The sequence below is a fragment of the Pteropus vampyrus genome, unplaced genomic scaffold (genome assembly GCF_000151845.1).
Source record: "Pteropus vampyrus isolate Shadow unplaced genomic scaffold, Pvam_2.0 Scaffold353, whole genome shotgun sequence".
NCBI classification, from domain to species: Eukaryota; Metazoa; Chordata; class Mammalia; order Chiroptera; family Pteropodidae; genus Pteropus; species Pteropus vampyrus.
The window spans coordinates 31856-54815 of NW_011889134.1; the positions used below are offsets into that span (position 1 = coordinate 31856).

Sequence of the window (22960 nt, forward strand, 5' to 3'; positions counted from 1 at the left end):
GATTTGCCACAGGCAGCTTAATAAACATGGCATGTGCCCCGTGACAACTGTCATAACATCCAACCAGGGTGCAGAAGGCAGAGCCGAAGGTTACAAAACCACCACTCACGTGGCAGGGAGGTGAGTGGGAAGCGTGGTGGAAATTGTAATCTGAAGGAAAAGGCTGTTTGCTGGGTCTGAGGTCCTTCCAGCCTGGCCAGAGTTCCCAGGAGCCAAGCAGGCAGCTCACCACCTCCTGCAATCAGTATCTTTTACACATCTCATCAGTGTCACCACTCCTGACATCTCATTATGCACCAGAGGTGGAAATGGACAGGTACGGAACATCCGAACTTTTCCTTTTCTTATTATTTCTGTGGCGCACCATGAAGCTGGGAGTTAATTAAGTCCTGTGGGACAGACAATCAGTGTCGTTTTTGCTGGGTTAAATTACATTATATGCAGATACAAAAAAAGAGAGAGAGAGAGAAGGAAAAAATAATCCCTCGGCTCTTTCCTGGTTAATAGAATACGTTAGAAATATAATGATTCCAAACTGGAAGCTGAAGTTGATAGCTCCTTAGCATACAAGATTTCTAATGAAGTTCTATGACGAATCCACCAGGGACACTTAGAGGATCTCAAAGCACTCTTAAGAACACTTTTAAAGAACTTCTTTCCAACACTCTGAGATAAAGTCGATTAGGGGATGATAGTCAAGCTTGTACTATAGGTAGGAAAATTCACACAACCGGACTATAGGAGTGACCTTCCTTTGGATTTGTGAAATCTCACACTGAGAAGAAACCTTCAGGGGCAACGCAGTATCAGAGACTGTGAGAATGGAACTTTTCCCTTAAAATGATCTCGCCCAAAATTTTCCAGTGTTCCACAGGAAGCGAATAGGCGTGGTTGCATGAAAAAAATAAAGAAATAAATGAGATCCTTCTGATCCAAGAAGTTTGGGAAAGGCTAGATTCAGCAGAGTAAAACTGTCTTTCTTTCTGCAGGACTCTCCAAGGCTGCAGCGTGTCACATCGTGACTCGCAGAATGGAATCGAGTCTATATTATTTCCCAAACTTATCTGACCACAGACTCTTTTTTTTTCCTAATAGGACATTCTTTATTACTAATTATCCACAGAACTCACATTGGAAAATGCTGATTTAGTCCACTCCCTCATTACAGATAAGGAAACAGATTTTTCCGAGGACTTGCCTATAATCGCAGAAGTGATTGCCTAATCATACAAAGCCTGGGTGACAGATCAGCCACTCTCAGACCACTGTATACACTGCCTCTTTCTATAACTTACCAAGAATCCAAAACAAGAAGAATCACCTATACTCCTTGTTAGTCAGTAAGGCATTTAGTGTGCCTCCATATTATGCATTCCTATCTTCAACCCTCTCAGCTGCGGCTTTAAGACGCCTCATTTCCTTATGCTCTTGCCTCAACACTGACCTTAACTTATTCGTATCTGAGCTCCAAGAGAACAGCAGCCCTAAGCGTTAGGACTCACCTGGCATTGGGTCACACTTCAGCCAGACTAGCATTCCAACTCTGATATGAGCTCTAAGAGATACCTCATGAGACAAAGTAGTAGCTATGAAATTTATAAAACTTCTAACCACTCTACATTTCCTCCTGGATTAAATCTACACTCCTTAGTTGTCAAACTAAAAGCATCCATGTTTCTCAACTTTTGTTTCCAGTTACTCCGTTCACGATTACACTCCAGCCAAACATCATTACATATATATAAACCAAGTCTTCCCACCTCTGAGACTGTATAATACTCGTCTCTTCACTAGTATACCTTTGCTCTTTATTGCCCTTATCTTTATAATCCTTATAAATTCAGGCCCAGATGAAACGCCACACCCTCCAGGGAATTTCCAGGTGATGATTTTTCCAACCAGAAGATTTCATGACTTTTATTTTCCACAGTAAACTACAAATACCTTTGTTGTTGCATTTATTATATTTTGCTTATAGTACAATTATTGAGTTTTTATATCTCACCTATCGAACAGTACATTCTACAAGGCAGGAGTTGTATCTTAATCATCTGTAGAATTGATGTAATTCTATCAAAGTGAATGCATAATTTTATCCAAGTCCTTCATAGCTTCACAGTCTTCTGTCATCTCTCAAAGTAGCCATCTGAAAATTCCATGCGGGGACTAATATAATGACTAGCACTCTGTGAGTGATCTATAAATAATATTTGAGAAAAATTAAAGCACAAGAATTTTATTTTCTTGGTACAGGCGTACCTTGCCCTCTCTGCTGGTCATTTTACTCCATTCATTCGATGTATGTGTAAAGTCATCAGGTAATGTCCTTCAAACTGATATTAATTGGTTCCAGGCAGAAACAGAACAAATATATTTGCTTCTTCTTGATTGTGCATACTTTTCCCCTCTGGGAAGGGAAAGAAGTTAAATGGCAATGCTCTCGGGTGACTGCAACTAAAGCTGTAAGCCCAACAGCCACGGTCCTTGCTTTTGACATTTACTCGCAGAGAGGCCTTGGTCAGTTGACTCTGTCTGCTCCACTCCATAAAAATAGGTATTCATCATACAGAGACGCTGGGAGGTTTAATTAATATTTGTAAAATGTTTGGAAAGATCCCTTATGAGAAATGATCATTATAAGAGACCATTTCTTTCCCTAGATTGCTCTTTTCTTTATTATTAGAGGATGGTTGTCTTGCATAGAAGTGAATGATGAGCCATCCCCGCTGGGAGTTGGTACATCATAAAAACAACTACTGTCATTTTGAATCAGGACGATGCACATCACAAAAGAAACACAAAACTGACTTTGAGGTCCTGCAGGCTACTGAAGGTATGTGTGTTTTATGTAGTCATTATGCTTTCTTGTCTGCTTGTTTATTTGTTTGTTAAGAACAAACACTCTACTAAATTCTAGGGGAGGTTTACCAAATCCTTTGTTTCCTTTTCACTTAACCAACTTCCTTATACAGAAAAGATGCCTTGTTTTCATCTCTGTCAAAATTTCATGCATCGGTAATGTCTTAAGTTATAAAAAAGGACCAGTGAGAACAGAGGAAGAGGCCCTAGTTTAGAGCCATAAAGAGGAAAGTGAGGCCGTCGTGGTCGAGTGTTGGCTGACTCCTCCCCATCCCCCTCCAATGTCCATTCTCCAGCTTCCTTTCATCAACAGCCCCAAGGTTTTCTTTCCAAGCGTCACTACTTTCATATTCTTAGCCAGGTATCTGCAGTACGATTAGCTCTATTCTAAGGTTCACAATGAACACTAATTGGCCAGCAAAGTTTATCACCCTGTGCATAGAGCAGTGTGTCAAGTAACTCGGTTTAGACCAGTGCGTCATGAAGAGACATTTTTTGGAGACTTCTGAAAAAGAAACTTCCTATTTTTGAGACCATGCTGATAAAAGACTTTTTCATTCTTGTATGATGTGAAGAGGGGAACGACTAGCCTAGGAGCAATTTTGCAACCATCTGTGGCCACAGAGAAGCAATCTTAGGTTGAATCTGACCCTATGAAAGGAAGGGCAGAGACATGGAAAGAGTCATCTCATTAGTGAGCACTGAGCTGCTGGATCAAGCCATGCTTATGATTCCTGAGCTTTCTCATTCTGTGAGACTCTTACCATTTAAATCTCTCTGAGTTGTGTTTTCTCCCTTGTGAATGAGGTCTTCATAACAAGATTTTTAAAAAGTAAAATTTAAAGAGAGAAATAGGATATCATGAGTGCATGGGAAAATACCTGTAAATTATATAGAGCTATGGATATGGATATAGACTATAGATATAAATTATGCTCCATTTGAACAAATCTTCTTTATGCATGTGTTCTGGAATGACTCAGGAGGAAATAAACACAGTTAGCTTGGGAAGAAATGCCAGAAATAGTCATGTCTCCCTACTAAATCCCACAATATACGACAATACTGCAAAAGAAGGTGATTAATTTCTCAGCACTAGAAAATTCCACAGAGGATCTATAGGGCATAGGGACTGTGGGTAAGAATGGAAGCACACCACAGGTAAGAGTGAGGAAAGTGGGAAACCAGCGTGTTGAAAAAGGTTGATATTACCCCCACTAAATCCCATCAGTCCGTAATTTCTCCTAATGGTCCCATCTCACAGTCCAGCTTGTCATACCTGCCACGAAGAACATAAACCAGGTCATGAGTCTATGTGGACTCATAGAAGAAAATTAAAGATACCATGCAGATTGCAGTAGATTAACTAAAAGACTAAAAGTTAAAGATGCTATTGTTAGTCACTGTGTAAATTACCACTATCACCATATAGTTACAGATTGTATGCAATAACAAACAACCCCAAGTCCTCATGGGCACAATACAACAAATGTTTATTTCTTGCTCGCATAAAGTCCACTACAAATGTTGGCACTTCTCCAGGATAGAACAACTGTCCTCTATAAGTTGACTCCATGCTCTGGATCATTTAGTCATCAAGACAAAGTAAAAGAGAGGGCTAGGGAGTCAAGCCCCTGACATTAAATGCTTCTACCCATATTCTAAGCAAGTCATATCGTCCATCAAACTTCAAAAGAGTAGGGAAGTGTAAAGCTTCCTTGTGCTCAAAATAGCTGAGAACTGGATATTGGAGAAGGCTATCGCAGTGAGGACTAACTGCAGAACTGCTATACATTCTCTTAGCTAAAATAAAGAAAGCAAGAGTTCTGGGAAATCAGTATCCATTAGTTTTAAGAGATTACTAACACTTGATTGGAAGTAAGGAAATTCTTCACCATTATTCCTTCTGTGTTATATCTGCATCTTTTATCAAGATGAGAATCTTTGGCAAATCAACAAAATTAAGACATGCCTTTCCTGTTTTTTGTCTTTATTTGTTTGCTTCTATATACTTCCTTTCTCCTTCAGCAAGAATACATTTCCTCCATTTTGGAGTAGCTAAAATGATCTCTTTGTGTATATTTTATGGAAAAGCTTCCATCATCCATGCATTCTTTCCTTGACTTGCATCGATGTTGAGTCCATAGAAGAAGGCAGCCTAAGAGATGCCCTGAACCACTGCTGGAGTAAGATCAACACTCCACCAGTAGCCTGCCATCAGCTTTGGCCAAGGACAGCAAGGGGCCAAAAGAGGTCCTGTGTAACCTTCTGACCAGTGGTTAAAGCAACCCAGGAAAACAGCAGAAAGACAGTAACTAAATGAGCCATTAAGCAGAGTAGGGCATATGTATCCTCCCTTGATTTGCCCAATGTTATTAGTTTAGTCCCCTCTAAGCTAGGATAAATTTGTAGGAAAAAAAGCAGAAATTTCAAAAATTATGCAGAAAAGCCTATGCTTGAAACAACCATTTTATAGACTCAGTAACAAGCTAACATCAATCCACCCATACAAATGATAACAGCATAAAGAGAATCTCCATTTCTGAGTAAGTTTTTATCAAAAACAAGTTCAACACTCTCTTAACTCTACCAAACATCTCTGCTTCTCTCTCTCTGGTTTCCCTTCTCTTCTCCTGCAAAACAATTTCATGAGAGAAGGCAGTTCTTTCTCTCTGAGCTGAATGTCAATTTGATGAAGTCAGTTTCTATAATTCTATCATTGTTTGAACAACCACATTCTCTCTCATCTAAAATGAGATGTTTCTTCTTAGTCACTTTTACCCAAATTCCTTACCCTCAGGGCTCCAGTCTCTACTGCAACTATCTAGTCAAGGCTCCCCAGTCTTCTCTCACAAAGATATACATTTTAGAGGCAATATTGTAGCTTTTTGAGGAGAGAGCAGACCTCAGCCTAGTGGTATTAACAGCAAGGAAATTGGAGAAGTAGAGAGAGAGGCTAAGTGAATAAGATTTAAAAGAGGACATCGTTGGGGAGAAAACCCAAGCTTTCCAAATTAACTGTTGTATTTCAAGACTGAGATGTTATGTGCTGTTTCAAATAGAAATGCTATATGTATTAGATCAAAACTGCTAACATTTCATAGCTTTGGGAAAAATGTTTAACATATCTAGTAAGAAACCACATATCCAAACTCTTATAAAATTCATACTTCTCCCTCTCCCAACACAAATACAACCACACCATTACCACCACCATCACAATGCGAAAGCACACATGCTTTCATACATGTACACACATGCATGAACACGTACACACACATACACACAAACTAGAACCTCATCTAATTTCTGAACCCATTCAACTACTATCTAAGGCCCTTCATACCTGGAGACCCTTCACTTCTGGGAAGAGAGCCTACTCATAGTTAGGTGCTCTCAGTTCTCCATCAGGCTTCAGGGAGGTGGTGATTCACCATAATGTCTCCAGGAAATGAACTAGAAGAACTCTGAAAAACAAGCTCTTCTCTCACACGATGAATTAAATATACTGAAAATGTAACATATTCATATATCACAGTTTTCACATTCCATTGCTAATGATTTCTATATAATCCTCCCATGTCACTGAGGGAGAAACTGAGACCTGAGATTACAAAACTGAGTTGTCCAAGGCCACTAAGGAGTCAGCAGACAAACAAAGTCGAACATTTCTGGTTCTTCATTCACCGAGTCTCATTCCCCTGCAGAATCCAAAGACCCCTAATACGGTTCTACTACCTGAAGCAATTTCACAGCGTTCATGCCTATCTGCAGGCTAGCTCAAGTCCCATATTTGGAAAGGTTCAGAAGAAATCTGATTACTACATTTCCGCACTCAGACCCAAAAGAGCCCACATATTTCTGCATCGTATTAGCTTTCACTGAGAAAATTCCACACAGTATTTATTTAGACCAGGATGGCTTCAATTTACAAAGCTGTACTTTGGGAGGAAATAATCATGTCATGTCCCAGTGGGACTGCCCTCTGCCTGTCAGTAATGGAGTTGTTGTCACAGGGCTAATACAGCTCACTGTTTTCCACCGAGAACAGAAACTGTTATTTTAAGTTAAAAATTAAGAGCGGTTTACGTGAGATGACTCAAACTCAAGTGTGGTAATGTAGCAATTACTCAGTGCTACTATAATAATGAGGAATGATAAGGACTTTTTTTGGCCAAAATATGACAGTCTTCAAAACCATAGCTTCATTTATTGTTCACATACCTTAGTGCAAGGGTAATAGGCTGATGTCATGAACTCATTTAATACAAAGAGTCTCTGAGAAACTGAGAGGTACAATTAATTTGTTCAGATAAATTTAAGCCTGCATGCAGGCTAAATGTTACCTGAATTCCCTCTTTTTAATGGAAGAACAAGACAGAGAAGTGAACAATGTCTTGGGTTCAAAAAGCGGCAAAGTCTCTTTCCACAGCAAGTTCTGGTTATGATAACACCGTAATAAAAGAATGCCATAAATTTTAACACCCTAGCTTTGCATAACAGTTTGCAGGGCACTCACACATTTATTACCTTTCTTAATTGTATACTCCCGATGTTATATAATAAGTAGAAGGATCAGCCTCAAATCCAGTTTCATTCCAGATCACAGGCTCATATCTACGATGTCACGATGTCTTTATTGGGCTCTTGGGTTCCTACCACTACTGCAGGTATTGTCGTCCTGTATCCCAAAGCTGGAAGTCAGGTGGTACTAACCTTAATCAATTGAAAGGTTAAGTGACTTGCCACACATTCAAGTCAGTCAGGGACATTGCTAGAACTAGAAGCTGGGCCCCAGGAGTCCAGTTCACTGTGTATCCTGTTTGTCTCTGCTCTTTGCCTAATTATCCCTTTCAGATATGAAACCATCTGACTTCTCAACTACCCCTGCCCTCACAGTAGGTAATGGGTATACACTAGGGGTCTTCTTTTACAGAGAAAATGCAGGCACAGGGACTCAGTAAGTTTCCTCCAGGTCAGCGGGGAATCACTGAGTTTCTACATCTTAGGTCCCTGGCCTAACGACCAGCTCAACCCTGCTTTAAACAGAGCCTCCCTCCACAGGCACACAACCCTGAAGAGACACACTGACCAAAAGATGTGGTTTAAAAGGAAGGAAAGGAAGAAGACAAAGAAGAGAAGAAAAGGAAAGGGAGGGGAAGTGAGTTGGGGGGAGGAAAGGGAGGGGAAGGGAAAGGGAAAAAGGAAGGAAAGGGAAAGGAAGGGAAGGGAATGGAGGAAGAGGGAAGGAGAACCAGAAGAGAGGAGAGGAGAGGAGAAAAGCAGAAAGGGAAGGGAAGAGGAGGGGAGGAAACAAAAGTGAAAAAGTGTTTTCAGATTTCAGTAATAGGAGGAACAGAATCAATTAGGGAATGGAAAGTAGTTTCAAATTAGCCTCTAACTAGCTATGCACATTATAAAGGCGATGTAAAATTCTTCACGTCACTGTATTGCACCAATTTTCTAGGAGAGTCTCCTTAAACAAAAAGCAGGAATTAAATTAAAATAAGCAGTGCAGTCTTGCTTTTTTTTAACAGTAATTGAGGCGCTGGAGAGCCGAAGTGAATTTGAAAATATAAATATTTCTAAAATAAATGGCTTTAACCATCCAAATATCAGCATAGTCTCGTGTTGTAGTCATAGAAGAATGAATAGACTGAGAAACTTATGGAGTCTTCATATTGTCGAATCAAGTAACACACTCGAAGACCACGCCTTTAATCAAAGCACCTTTAACTTAAGAAACTAATCCTAGCACTGATGATAATGAGTATAAATACAAGGGGGTGTTCGACCACCATACTTATGTGCATCCTTCCTTTCTCTTCCTATTTGTGATCTATACCAGCTGTCTGCATGTGCTTGCCACTCACTCCTTACGACCCCACAACATCTGGTTTTTCTCCCCACCAATACTATCCTGCGGCCTAAATGTCACTAAGAACCTCCTGAGAGCAGCTCATTTTGAGACACCTCAATACACCTTCCTTCAGTCTCTCCTCACCTCTGGGTTCCAGGACACTGCATCAAATTTTCAAACATACTTTTACCAGTAGAATCCTTCTTTCAAACAAGATCTTGCCTTGAAATCCTATTGATTACCATAGCTTTCTAGTAAGACATGAAATTAGCTAGTGTAAGTATTCAAAATGTGTTCTTTTTCAAGGTAGTTTTGGCTATTCATTGCATTTCCATAAAATTTTTGAATCAGCCTGAAAATTGTTACTAAAAAAAAAACCAACCAACCAAAAATAACTGTCAGGATGCTTTTTTAGAATTGCATTAACTCTAAATATCATTGTAGAATTGACATCTTAACTAGAAGAAGTGACATCTTAACATTGTAATGTTAACATCTTAACATTATTGAGAACTGCAGTAATGGATCTCTTAATGTTTCCTCTGCTTTGGATTCATTAGCTTCTTAGATCTATGGGTTCATAGTTTTCATCAAATTTGGAAAATTTCTGTTTTTTGCATTAGATATCTTCTATCCCTCCTACCTCTACCTCTCTTCCATACCTCCTACACATATGAGCAGCCTGAACTCCACCCAGTGAAACTGCTCTCTGCTTGGGTTCTGTTTCCTAGTGCTGAGTCTGGAATAGTGCTCCCAGACAGGAAGCTATTCTCCTTGTATGTTTTCCTTCTCTCAAAAGTCACAGCTTTGTGCTGTCTGTTATCCAATGCCTGAAATATATTTTGATTTAGTTTATAGTTGTGTGTGGCAGAAGGGTAAGTCTAAAACTCACTACCCTCTCATGGTCAAAAACAGAAGTCTGTCCATTCACATGTAAGAGCAATGCAGTAGTAAAAAATCTAAATGAACAATCTGTGTAAGAGGAACTTCATGAGGCTTACAAATGTCAAAATCTGTTGGTCTTTACTCTGTTTAGTCTCTCCAGAAAAGTATCTTCCAGTCTCCTTTCTAGAAGGAGTAGATTTGGGGTTGCTCAGGTTCTGGAGCTGGCCAGAGGAAAAAAATTAGTGGGGTAGGAGGAAGGTTGACCACTCTTTAAAGAGTAAGCAGATCTTTACATTCACCCTCCAGGTTTCAACTGTATTCTCTATCCATATCTTCCCTGAGCTTGGTATCAGTCACCTAATTAATATCTCACTAATGCAATTTGTACAGAAATTGTGCCTCTGCTTCCTTGGAGGGAGGGGTAGGAATTAGATGTCTAATTGGATCAGCCAGAAGTAGTGACCTTGGGATCTAGTTCCTCTTTAGAGAAGATTTCAAACAACTCCCTCTTTTTAGCATCCTGCCTCATATTCATTTCCTGGTGCCTAAATTTCTCTAAATCCAAAGATTTTCTAGGGTTCTCCGGGCAAACTGTCTTGCTTTTTATCTAAATTGTCCTTCACAGGAACTTAATTTTGACTTTCCTCCACCTCATTAATTCATTTGCGTTTCTCCCATTTACTTTCCATCTTTACATAATGTTTGTGTTTGTATCACAAATGTCTCCTCATTTTATCTAAGAGAAGTTTTATGCCTCTGCTTCCTGTTCTTTTATTATATGTCCTTGAAACATGCTTCTGTTTGGTTAAGATTCCATTCTAAACTATATTAAGCTTCATAGTCACATTTTCAACAATTCTTACTCCTTTTTTTCTTGCTGTTTTTCAGGTTCTTTGTTCATTACTCTTTCTTGTACCCTGTTTCATCTTCATTCTTGGACTCTTTTTACAGTTTGCCAAAGTACATCATTTTTCAGAGAGTGCACAGGGTAATAATATTTCTGAATTTGTATAATGCTTTATATGTCTTTATTTTGTTCTTATTCCAAATAATATTTGACTGGGTATAGGATTCTAGGTTTTAAATCATTTTCCAAGTAACTTGCATTGCTTCAGACTTCTTTTCCCACTGATAATAGCAGATGAGATGTTCAGAGAAACCTTTTCAAGTTGTCACAACTGAAACTGCTGGGTAATATGCCTTGATGGGTAGAGTGTGAGGAAAGGAATTCCTTGGAGGTAGAAATGAGTAGAATGCTGCTTTCCCTGTCCTTTCTTTCTTACCTGAATCTGTCTGGGGTCCAGAGTCACCTTAGGTTTGGCTGAGCTTAACATCAGCCCTAACATCCACAATGGACCAAACCCATCTGCAGTCCCTAAGCAAATAATCCTTCTTTGTTTTATGAGCTGGTCTTAAGACTGCATCTTGAGAGCCACAGATTCAACCACTGTGTCAGAGGCGGGGACAAAATGGAGAGAGAAGAGAAGGGGAAATACTGTTCTAGCAGTTCCCCAAGCAATCCTTTGTTAATTACCCTAATATCTGCCTTATCTGACTCTTAAGCTTGGACTTTCTCCCAAAACTCCATTGAAAAGTATAACTGTACTGTTTATGTCAGTTTTCTCTAAACTTGCTTTGGGTTGTGTTTATTCTGTTGTGGTTTCTCTACCCATCCACCCCAATCTATTTGTCCTCCAGAAATCCCTCTGGGGGACACCTTGGCACCTTGTTCTGTTTTTTTAGCACTCATTTAGATTTTATTTTTCTTTTTGTAATATATTTTTTCTTGTTTCAATGTATCACAATGTCTGATACATAGAGGTATAATCAATATCTTCTGAAGAAAAGAAAAATGGGCACGCCTTCAATGAAAAGATGACCATAATATATTTATTCATTTATAAATCCACTGCATCCATTCAATATTTTTAATTAAGGTCAGCTATGCACTAGACATAGTTCTAAGCATTGGAAAACAGCAATATTTCTCTTTACAAGGAGCTTATATCCTCTAGTGCCATTATGTTTTTTTTTTTTAATACAAGTTGAAGAACGATATAAATAACTCAACAACATCTTTGCATGCAAATGGATGTGTGTACACCTGTGTGTGTGTGTGTGTGTGTGTGTGTGTGTGTGTGTGTGTGTGCTTTCAGATATAATTTCCAGGTGATGGGATAGGAGAAGCAATATGTGAGAAGGCTTGTTTTAACTGCTTTTATTTGTTTGTGTATTGTTGTCCATTAATATAGTTGATTCAGGCTCTGTTCTAGGCACTTGAGATACACCAGTGAACAAAGCAGGCAAACATTTCTGCCTTCTTGGAGATGATATTTTATCAAGAAAAGTCAGACACTAAGCCATAAACATAATAAATTAGGACCTTATATAGTATATTAGGACCTTATATAGTATAAGTGCTAATGACTATGGGATAATAGAGCAGAGTAAGGGAAATTGCAAGTATGCTCTATGGAGTGAATGGCAATGGGATGCAATTTTAAATAGGGTGGTAAGGGTAGACATCATTGAGAAAGTAACGTTCAACAAACACAATGCAGAGAGTTACTTGGAAAAGGAGGAGAAAGAGCATTCTAAGCAGAAAGAACAACGAATGCAAAGGTTTCAGTGTGAGAGCAAGTCTGGAATGTTCCAGGAATAGCAAGGAGCCCATGGGCCTGGAACAGAGCAGGTAAAGGCGATAGAGTGAGAGGGGAATTGGAAGAGGTGAAGTGGTACAGAGAATGGCCCTTTAGGGACTTGGCTTTTACTGCGAGAGAATTTGGGGGCCATTGGACAGTTTTTGGGAAGAGTGAAATTATCTGAAATATTTTGAAAGGATCATTGGGTTCCATTCAAATAGACTGAAGAGGGGCAAGGGTGGAAGAAGGGATTCTGATGGAGCAAGCATTGTAGTAATCAGTAAAAGGTGATGGTGGTGGCAGTAGCAGAGGATTTGCTACAAAGTGGTCACATTAAAGGCACAGCTGACAGAATTTCCTGATGATCTGGTGTGGGATTTGGAAGATCAAGGGTGTTTCCATGGCCTGAGCAATTGAAAAGATATGGCTGCCATCACCTCAGTTAAGAACTATGGTGGGCATGGCAGGATAAGTAGTGGAGATCAAGAGTTCAATTTGGAATCTGTTAGATTAGAGGTGTCATTTCAATATCCAAGTGAAGATATCAGTGGGCTACAAGGTTCAAGAAGTTAAAGCTCAGGAGAGGGCTCTGGGTTGGAGGTTACAATTTGGTAGTCATGAGCATGGAGATCTACTTTTTTCATAAATTTGAAGAGGTCATTTTGTGAAGTCAGCACATAATTTTCTTACCCCATCTAATTTTCCATATTTTTTAATATTTTGTCAATCATAAGTTGTCAGGTATTGACTATGGTGTGTATCCCTTCCTCTCCATTCCCTCTGCCACTTCTCCAGCTCAATTATCTCTTGCCTCGTTGAGATGATCCTGTCTCACTTGGGTTTCCTAAGGCATTCCCACCCAAGTACCAGATCAATGTGGCTAAAGCACACCTGTGATCATGCAGTGACTCCTGGAAGATGACTTGTCATCTAATGAATTAAAGGACCAAATGCTTAACCTGCCATCACAACCCAAACCCAGACTACTTTCCCAAACCTACAACTCACTACTAGTCCCCTTCACACACACCATGTTCTTTGCACTATTCCTAAAGCTCTTGCCTGAGCATCCTATGCATATTGGCTCCTCCACTAGAAATCTACTTCCTCTGCACCCTCAAATGCTTGAACCCTGTCCATTCTTCATGGCATGATACAACCACCTACTTCAATAGAACTTGGTCAACTACCCCATCTGAAGATAACCTTTCCCACCTCTGATCTCCCACTCCAAGACAGGGGGAAAGAGCATGGCAAGGGCAACATTTCCCAAAGTGAGGGCAGCAAGAAAGATGCTAGCCCCAAGACAGATTCTGAGAATAAAGGGTACCATGGACAAACAAGTTTGGGTAATCTCTACATAGTAGGCTCCTCTTAGAAATTCACATTATGCATTTAGATATTGAATGCTCTCAAAAGTCTTTGGTAAAAAACATAGAGAGGACTTTGTTTAACCCGGCATTTGCAAATGTATTTGACTGTGGAACTTTTTTGTCATAGAATATTTACTAACATTCTATGGAACTAGTGTTCCAAGGTTCTCACATAATACTTGGAGCTGGAAACCTGGATTTTAGTTTCAATTAAGTAATCATTAGTGCTGGCTTTCCCTAGGCTCAGACCTAGATTAGGCAATTTTGTATCCTAACACAGTCACATGTCCATGGGCCAAAGCAGGGAAACTAGACATCCCAATATCAATAGGGTAACGAGACATTCCAGTACTGGTGTCTCCTAGACACTGGCACTAGCCTAGTAGGTTTTGACAGACATGCGCCTCTGGTTTCCAAAAATGGCTTACTTGCCCCACAACGACTTATGGCCAAATGGATTAGGATGCCACATTACTAGCTGTGTGATCTTTTCAGGTCGCCTTTCTTTACGGACCTCGGGTAACTCATCTCTCAAACGAAGGAGCTGCTCTAGATGATGTCCAACTTTCCATCCAACTGCAATGAAAGACTCCACGTGTCCTTCTTTGAAGCTTACCTACTTGCATTTCATGGCCTCCTCTACTATCCCCTGAAGGTGGGATCTCTTTCCACATTATTTTTTATCTCCAGAGCATGGCGGAGGACCTTGAACACAGTTGGAACCCAGTAAATACATGCCGCATAAATATTTAAAGATGTCTACAGCATTCGAGCCTCAAAAAAATCCAAAATCAGTCTTTGAGATAACGAAAAAATAAATAAAATCTAAGAAGTAAAACAATCAAAATAGCGCTACAGAGAAATAATTCTGTAGCATTTTCTAATACTGCTACTAGCAAACTAGCACTGCCAGGAAAGACTTACATTGGGCTTTTAAACTGTGTGATGCGTAGTTCTCAGTGGCTCATGTGTTAAAATCTTCATATCAACCCCATTAAGGTGGGTACTATTCTTTACAGATGAGAACATTGAAATGCAGAGGGGTTAAGTAACTTGCCTGAAGTCCCTCAGATAGCAAGTATAGCTTGGAATTCGAAAGGTTTAAAGGAAGTAGCTTTCACAAGAGAATCTGGGATAGCGTGTGGCACGTAATCGGCACTCAATAAATGTTTGTTCCACATAAAAGAGATGAAAAGAGAAAAATATGAGAATTGCTTTCATAAAAGGAAAGACACCTAAGGGAGTAGGTGCTTAAGAAATATTTTTTTATATGTGTACTGTGAGAAGCGTGGGGAGTTGTAAAAGATTATCTGATATATTTCCGAAGAGCCCTTAGCCTCTGATTTCAATTCACAAAAATCCCTGAGGAGGCTGTGGAATCTCTCACTGGGGACTTGTAAGAACATGGCTTAGGAGAGCTACTTGAAGGAGGTGTTTTAGATAATTTAAAACAGAGGAATTGAGGTAGAGAGGCTATAGACCAAATGACCCTACAGTCCTTTTCAGTTCTAATTTTCATGTAATTTCCTCAGAAGCCGGTTTCCAGTCTGTTTTCTGCAGAACAGAGATGAACTGGATGGACCAGCAGATACTGCCTTCCCACCAACTGAGGACGGTGGAGTAATTTGGAAACCTTCCAAAGGGGCTTGGTTAGATTGTAGGCCATTTATTTCACGAAGAAATAAACCACAGAAAGCCCCTTTAAAACATGCATGCAGAAAGCAAGACAAAATGCTGAGATTATCTATTTAGAATTTGCTTTAAAAGAGCCCAGGCAGCACTCATTTATTTTTGAGAAAATATATGATTAACTATAGTTAGCTATGAATTCAGATGGTGTGCATTAGACCAGCTCCTCAAAGTTTGAGAGCATTTAATATTATATATCGCTGCCATTTGGACTAAATTGTTTTTTTAATGTACACAATATTACAAATTTAATTTGAGCTGTTTGAATCAGTCTGTAAAAAAGATTTGATTATACCTGAGTGTTCTGGCCCCGGCTTTTTCGTATCTCAGTAATCTTGGCGGTAATTGGCTGATTAGGCGTCTCACACTCCATCTTTGCCTCAGTTTCCATGGTAATGTTACAGGAGCTATTATAGATGAGAACTTCATCTCTTTCCACTTTAGGGCTGAAACGAGAGGGGAGGTTAAATGGGGTGTCATCAATCTTAATGAAATGCAATTATTTTTACTCTTATTAATCATTGCAAGCCATTAGCTTGTGGCAACTACAGGCCACCATTTGTCAAATTTTGCAAATTTCTGTAATTTTGTTTCCATTCTTTTATTGTTTATTTGTTTTCTCTTTATCCACACACCCTGCAATGAAAATGCACATGGTAAATATCTTTCGCGGAGGCCTTTCTCTTTTCCAAATCCGTTAAGAACATTAGCAAAAGCTTCTCTGAGACCAACTTAAGCAATGTGCAAACAATACTTCCAGTTCCAAAAATGGAAGCAAATGTTGGGGAGAGGATTTTTTTTTTTCCTTTTCCCCTTCCCTCTCCCTGTTCTTACTCACACTTAGTGTTGGGGGAGTGAATTGCCTGAATCCCCCTAGGGCAGATGGAGAAATTGGAAAACCCACACAACTGGCTAACTGGTCCCTAATTCCAACTGTGAAAAAATGAGCTCATTTAGGCTTTCAATTCCCTCTCCCCAGCTGATGGCAATGAGGCTCTGTTGCTAGCAGTGGAACATTAACTTAGTAAATTAATTAAACTTACTTAACAGCCCAGACTAAGGAGATTCGATATATGTGCCAGTTATACTACCAGCCACTCTCTTTAAAAGTCCTCTCCCTTTAAGGAGAGAAGCCAGACTGCATTTAAAATGAAAAACAGCATTATAGAAAGTCTAAAAAATCTACAGTCTAGAAGAGATGAGTGCATGGATATTGCTGGGTATTGTCCCCAACAGGTGTGATATTTATTCAATAATAATCTTGGCTTTAGGCATTGTTATAACTAACTCAAAGATTATTAGTAATAATAATGCATGATATTTTATGCTTTTCAGCAATTTCATACATATGCTTTCATTCAAGCCAGTAAAGTAGGTAGAGGTGTAAAAAAATAAAATAAAATAAAATAAAATAAAAAACAACAACGACAACAACATAACCTAAAGAGATCAGGGGATTTGCACAAATGCAGAAGTATGGCAGTTCCAAGATTAGAACCCAGATGTTCTGTCTCCTAGAGTAGTGCTCTCAGGTTTTGAGAGGCTAAATTGAACATTGGCCATGAAGATGAAAGGTTCCATGGGAAGACCAGGAAGACTAGTGGAAAGGGCAAAAGGTCACTGCTCGAGAAGCTAAATCATGTTGAACTAGAGCATTTTTTTTTTCAAATCAGTGTAAAAATGGTTGCTCCCACAATTTGATAAAGAGAATGATTAAGATAACTACCACAACTACTTAAAGATTGTTTTCTTAATGCTAAAACATTCCCAGCTTCTTATCCACCCAAGACATGACTTCCATACCCAGACCTACTCCTCCAGATCTACTATAAATTGTCTATATTTTAACATCATGAGGCCCAGAACCAAATGCACATGGTTTGGGCTGACCACTGGGGCTATGGTCTCCCTTATTCTGAGCCCTCCCTCTTATGGCATTTAACATCATGTTGATTTTGTGGCCCCCATGCTCAAAATAAGATGGTAGTAAACTCATAGTCTCAGAGCTGCAATTACCTGAGGATTTTGCCATGCTGTATTTGTTCAACTGATTTTCTGAGAAGCATTAGTATGCAGAGGTTAGGCTTGAAAGCAGACCAACTAGACTTGAATCCCTGAGCAGATGCTTACTATCTATATGACATTGCGAAGACACGACTCTCTATGTTTTGATTTGCATGTTTATAAAATGGAGTTACCAGTCATTGAGTGCCTATTATATAGAGGTATTGAAGGAATGGAGCAAAATGAAGCCTACAAATGATTTGCACAGAATCTGGCACACATTAAGAGTCAGATAAAGGCAGCTCTTGTTATAATTTTTGGTGGTAGTGGTGCTGGTGGTATTATTGTTAAATGTGAATGTGGAAATTTATGTTCATTTTTGTTACATGTCATCTCACTGATGTGGACCCATTACTCAAATACGTTTTGAATCTGGAGCCTATAATGTAGCTACAAATCCATTTAGCTGAGCCATCATCCAGGGGATAGATAAAGCCACAAGGTAAATATAGCATTTGCTTCCAGAGTGTCAGTTGTACTCAAAGATTCAAAAAGAAAAATCAAAGTAATTTAACTTTTAAAGTGTAACGTAATATTTAGATAAATATGGAAATACGATGGAAGAGAATGGAAAATTGACATGGACTTTTCAAATGAAACACCTGACTTGAAAGCAGCTTGATGCTTGTGTCAGGCCATTTTGAGCTTTGCAGCTTGAACCTTTCTTTTGCTACTGTGGGTAGAGGGGATATTTGGAACAGTTCAAGAAGTTCTCCCTCTTTCTGTCATAAATCACTTTTAAAAATCCATCAGAAAGGAAATGAAGTTGGTTTACCACATCATCGCATTCCTTGAGAATCGGTCCCCAGATAGCTACTTCCATTTCTGAAGGCCCACAAACCATCTGATTAATAATTCATTCTGGAATATTGTCAGCAATAACACAAGCTTAGTTGTCTAAATTTTCCCCCTTTTTACCTTTTTAGGCAAATGAAAGAATATTTGCTCATCACCTCTCTCTCTTGTGTGCCCTCCTCTCATGATCATTACCAGCAGTGGATCCTCAGTCGAATGAGCAAAAGCTGGGAAACTGACTTGAACCCGAGCAAAGGAGTGACCAACTTCCTATAGAACCTTGGCTGGTCTCACGCTTTCACCCTCCTAACAAGCCTTCTTCTGCCCTTTCTAGGATTTTTGCAAATCCTAGAAATGGGCTAAGAGTAAAATGAGCTAAGTCACTTCCCCCTTTTTTCTCTTGCCTGTAGCAGTGCACTGTCTTCTCTAATCATGTTCTTCTTGTTCTAAAAGAGTTAAAACTACTTTTTCTTAGCTTAGACTTCTTTATAAGCTTTAGCTCATATTTCTTTTCGTATTTGTCCCTTATTATCTCACTAGAGATTTTTTTTTCTTTAAAAAACCATCATAAAAATTAGCAGAACATCAGGATATCAAAAATAGTCTAACATTTACAAAATGTCAGTTTTAATAGCTACTATTTCAAATTTTCCTCCACAATAATCCTATGAATTAAATAGTGCAGTGGCTAGACTTAAATATAAATATAAACATGTATGTGTACAGTGAGAGATACATAGATATGGATGACATGGATCTGCATAAACACACACATGCACACAAATATTAGCTGTGAGAGAATGTGATAAAAAAAAATTTTTGGCCCAAATGATAGCAAAGAGAGCTCTAGAACCTAAGTTTTCTGATCTCTGGTCTCTTGTTCTTTCAGTTGGTCTAATCTGATCTAGAAGTAAGCAGGTAATCTTCCTGTATGCACTCTCTAAGATAGACAAGAAAAACACTTGCAGTCATTCTATCTCCCTCACTTAACCTGAAATTGCTTCCTCTGGCTCTGAAATCTCATTGAACCTGCACAGCTCAGCCAAGACTCTCATCACTGCTGCTGACAGCATGGTATCATGTTGAGTACATCACGAGTCAGAAGACTTGGGTTCTGGTCCTGGCACTGCCAAAGCTTGACTGTGTGTTTTTGGAAAGATACTCCATCTGTTCTTAGAATAGAATCTAAACTCCTTACTATGGCCTTCAAGGCCTTACGTACCTCTCCTAGCTCATCTAGAACTCCTTTCCTTCCTTTTCACTCTACTTTCCCTCTGGCCTCTGACAGTTAATAAAACTTGATGGGTCCTTTGCATTTGCTATCCTCACTGCCTGACTCTCCATAATGACAACTTCTTCTCCTTCGCTCATCATAAAAGAAACTTCATCAAAGATACCTCCTCTGAGCAAGTTGTGTAAGATACCCCCCCCCCCACGATTTTCTCTCACTTTATAGCCATAACTATAACAGGTGATCATTTTGTTAATTGTCTGGTTTTCTCCTCTATCCTTAACAGCATGGATCTTGCTGAGTTATTCACCACAGAGAAACCAGCTCCTGACACAGGACCTAGAACGTAGCTGGAATTTGATAAACACTGGATAGATAGTAAGATGGATGCATGGATAAATGAATGATTTTTGCCACAGATACACATGTCTACCATTGCCAAATTACATCAAATTTATTGTGGTAGTGAGTAGCAGTGAAATAAAGCATTTAGTGGAAATGAGTTCCTTGCAAAGATTCTGGAAAGTAGTTCTATGAGTTCACATGCATAATTTAAAGAGGGACCAAATAAGCCATTTGGCACATGGTTTTCTTAATGACTCTTGTATAATTTATTGTATGTTTTCTGGTTATTAAATTAGTACAAGTTCACTGGAAAAAATACTTCAATGAAAAAAAATGAATATCAGTACCACAGCCACCTAGAAATAGGGACTATCAATGTTTTAGAATACATCTTTCCAATCTTTTCTCTAATCACCTAATATATGTGTATAAATATAATATGCATTATTAGGATTAAATTAATACAATATTTTGTGACCTGCATCTTTCACTTCCCTATATATTGTAAGCATTTCCGTCTTTGGTTAAATATTCTATGACATGATTTTTAAAGGTTTCTTAGTATATTATCATTTGAATGCATTCTTTATTATTCAATACTTATTTCAAATTTTGTTATTATACCTAATACTTCAAAGAACATGTTTTGTCATAAATATTACATATTTCTGACTACTTTCTTAAAGTCCTAGAAGTGAAATTGCTGAGTCTCTAAATCCAAAGAATAATAAGGTTATTAGTGCATGTTGTCAAAGTTAGTACAGGTAGTTAGTACAGGTTGTACTAACTTTCCTTCTCATTGGCAACAAAGAGCAGGGCTGGCTCCATTCACCCTAAGTATACACTTTAACTCACAGGGCCCTTACTTTCATTCTTACTGAAGAAGACACACCCACTTTTGTCTGCTGCAATATCCAGAACACTGAGTGGCACTTTTGAAATGATATTAATAGATAGGGCATAACTTTTTTTTGTTGTTTTTTGTTTTGTTTTTAATGTGTTTATTGGTTGTCAGAGCAATAAGGGGCAAAACTTTTAATGGAGTGACTCAGCCACCTCCTAGAGTAATGAGGAAGGGCCTAGAAGAACTCCGAAGGAATAGTTTTGAGGATCTACATAAAGTCCAGAATTTTGTGGAGCCAGGAACAGCTGATATTTACTTCTTGGTGTCCAGCAACAGTGAGTTCTGAAATCCAGTCTCACCTGAGTACAATCTCCAGGCCCCCGTCTCCTATGTAACCTCAACAGGACTCTTCCTGCCCTTCTAGAGAGCAAGTGGCCAAGGAAGTTCCTCTGACTGACACAAACCTCTGGTGGCAAATTCATACTAAAGAGACTGTCTCAGGACATTGAAAAGGCAGACTATCATGAAAAGGGCCAGTTATCTCTTTGATTCTGGGTAATTGGTCTTCTTAATTTTATTTTTTAATGGAAAATAGACCTTCATTAAACAATCAGATGTAACCACTCCATATAGATAAGAAGTAAAGAGGATACAAGGTCATGTTAAGCTACGAAAACTCAGTGCATAGGAAAGGAAAGGCTTGTGCGAGATAAGGCCAACCAGTTAGCAACATGGTCACACGTTTTCTATAATTTGTTTAGAAAAGGGGGTTTTACCTGGAAAGCTGTGGTATTTGTTTGTTTTTTAAGTTCAAAAAAATTCTTATAAGCTTATGGCTTCTAAATCCTAGATCTAATTCTGCCTACACATCCCCCCTTGTTTTGAATAAACGTTGTACAATCTGCTGGATTTCTCTGTGACTTTTTTTCATACTTGTGAATCTGTTTGGAAAGAAAAGAAAAAGGAAAGGGGAAAAGAGCCTTCTGTTTTTCATAATGTCTAATCTTTTTCGCCATTGGCATTCACCAGATGTTGCCTTGGATCGGAAGATAAATATTAAAATCTAAGCAAGAACAAAGCAGGCTGTTTACTGGGCAGATTTTTCAGATGTTCTCTTGAACACTTGAAAAGACAGGAGATGCTTTGATATGCAGGCTGGCTGGAATCCACAATAAAATGGGTCCCTCCAACAAGAGTGTGGGCCCAGGGGCCACGTCCACCCAGCCTACAGATCCTGATGCCTCCACCTCCTTTGGCCATGCATTCACGGGGAAGGTAAGGGAGGGAAAGTGCAGGGTTACCTGATGAAGAGACCTGAGAACGTTGAAAAGACTGACTCCATCCAGTGATCTGGAGCAAAGTGGCATTGGGAACTTTCTTCACAAATGTAGAGGTAAGGCCATGATTCAGGCAGTCTCTCTGTCCCCACAGAGACAGTCAAATCGCACCGCACGTAGGTGAGGCTGGAGGTTTCACAGCTCTCCTCCTCATGCTTCAGGTCACACAGGGAAGCCAAGGACACTGCAGGAAATAATCACCATTAGGTTAGGTAATAACCATGGAAAGAACTGAAGGCCTCACATTGTTACATAAGTGAAGTTCATGTGCTGTCCTTTGACTAATAGGAAAATAATGTTCACTTTAAAAAGAAAATGTATGATGTATCCATAACACATACAGAAGAATATAAGTAATGTTTTCATAAAATATGAATCATCATAATAAGAAAAATTCATGTGACTCTACCAGCCACATAAGGTCTAAAAGAGTTGCAATACTCTCAAATCTGTACGCTCCTCATAAGTCCACCCCCTTCCTCCTCGTTCTCAGAAACAATCACTTGCATTTTTAAAATAGTTTTCACTATATTAATGGCTTTCCACTCCTAAAACAAGAGATTTGGGGCTTTATTTGTTTGTGATTTTATAAAATAGAATACACGACATAATATTCTTGACCTGATTTTTTCACTCAATATTATATTTCCAAGATTCATCCATATTATCGCATGTAACTGTTGTTCGTGCATTTTCACTGCTGTTCAATACTGCATTGTATGAACATACAACAAATATTTATCTTTTCTTTAACCAGTGAACTTTTGGATACGTCCCAGTTTTTGCTACTATGAACATGCACAAAATTTTACCTAGGTTATATGCCTTAAAATTTCTTGTTTACAGGGTAGGTACAGGTTCAACTTTACAAGATAGAGCCATATTGTTTTCTAAGTGGTTGTGCCATGTTACATTCCTATCAATTATATTTATGAGTTCACATTACTCCACATAATTGTCAGCACTTGGGATTATCAGACTCTTAATTTTGGCCAGTCCAGTGCATATACAGCGGCATCTCTTTGCAGCTTTAAAT

At 38.9% G+C, this 22960-nt stretch overlaps 1 protein-coding gene across 18 annotated transcripts in view; it reads right to left on the reverse strand.

Moving 5' to 3' along the window:
* Positions 1-22960, reverse strand: part of LOC105304809 (PKHD1, fibrocystin/polyductin) — a 135143-nt gene that overhangs the window by 27949 nt on the left and 84234 nt on the right. For 13 of the 18 annotated variants that reach the window (XM_023522635.1, XM_023522636.1, XM_023522644.1 and 10 more), the window contains 3 exons: positions 21889-22108; positions 15604-15754; positions 11474-14324 (listed from right to left, as the gene is read on the reverse strand). In XM_023522635.1, coding sequence (XP_023378403.1) covers positions 14262-14324; positions 15604-15754; positions 21889-22108 — 434 coding nt within the window. In that variant the 3' untranslated portion in view covers positions 11474-14261. Of the gene's footprint in view, positions 1-11472; positions 14325-15603; positions 15755-21888; positions 22109-22960 lie in introns of those variants that run through there. The other 5 variants (XM_023522634.1, XM_023522633.1, XM_023522649.1 and 2 more) reach the window with 5 other exon arrangements.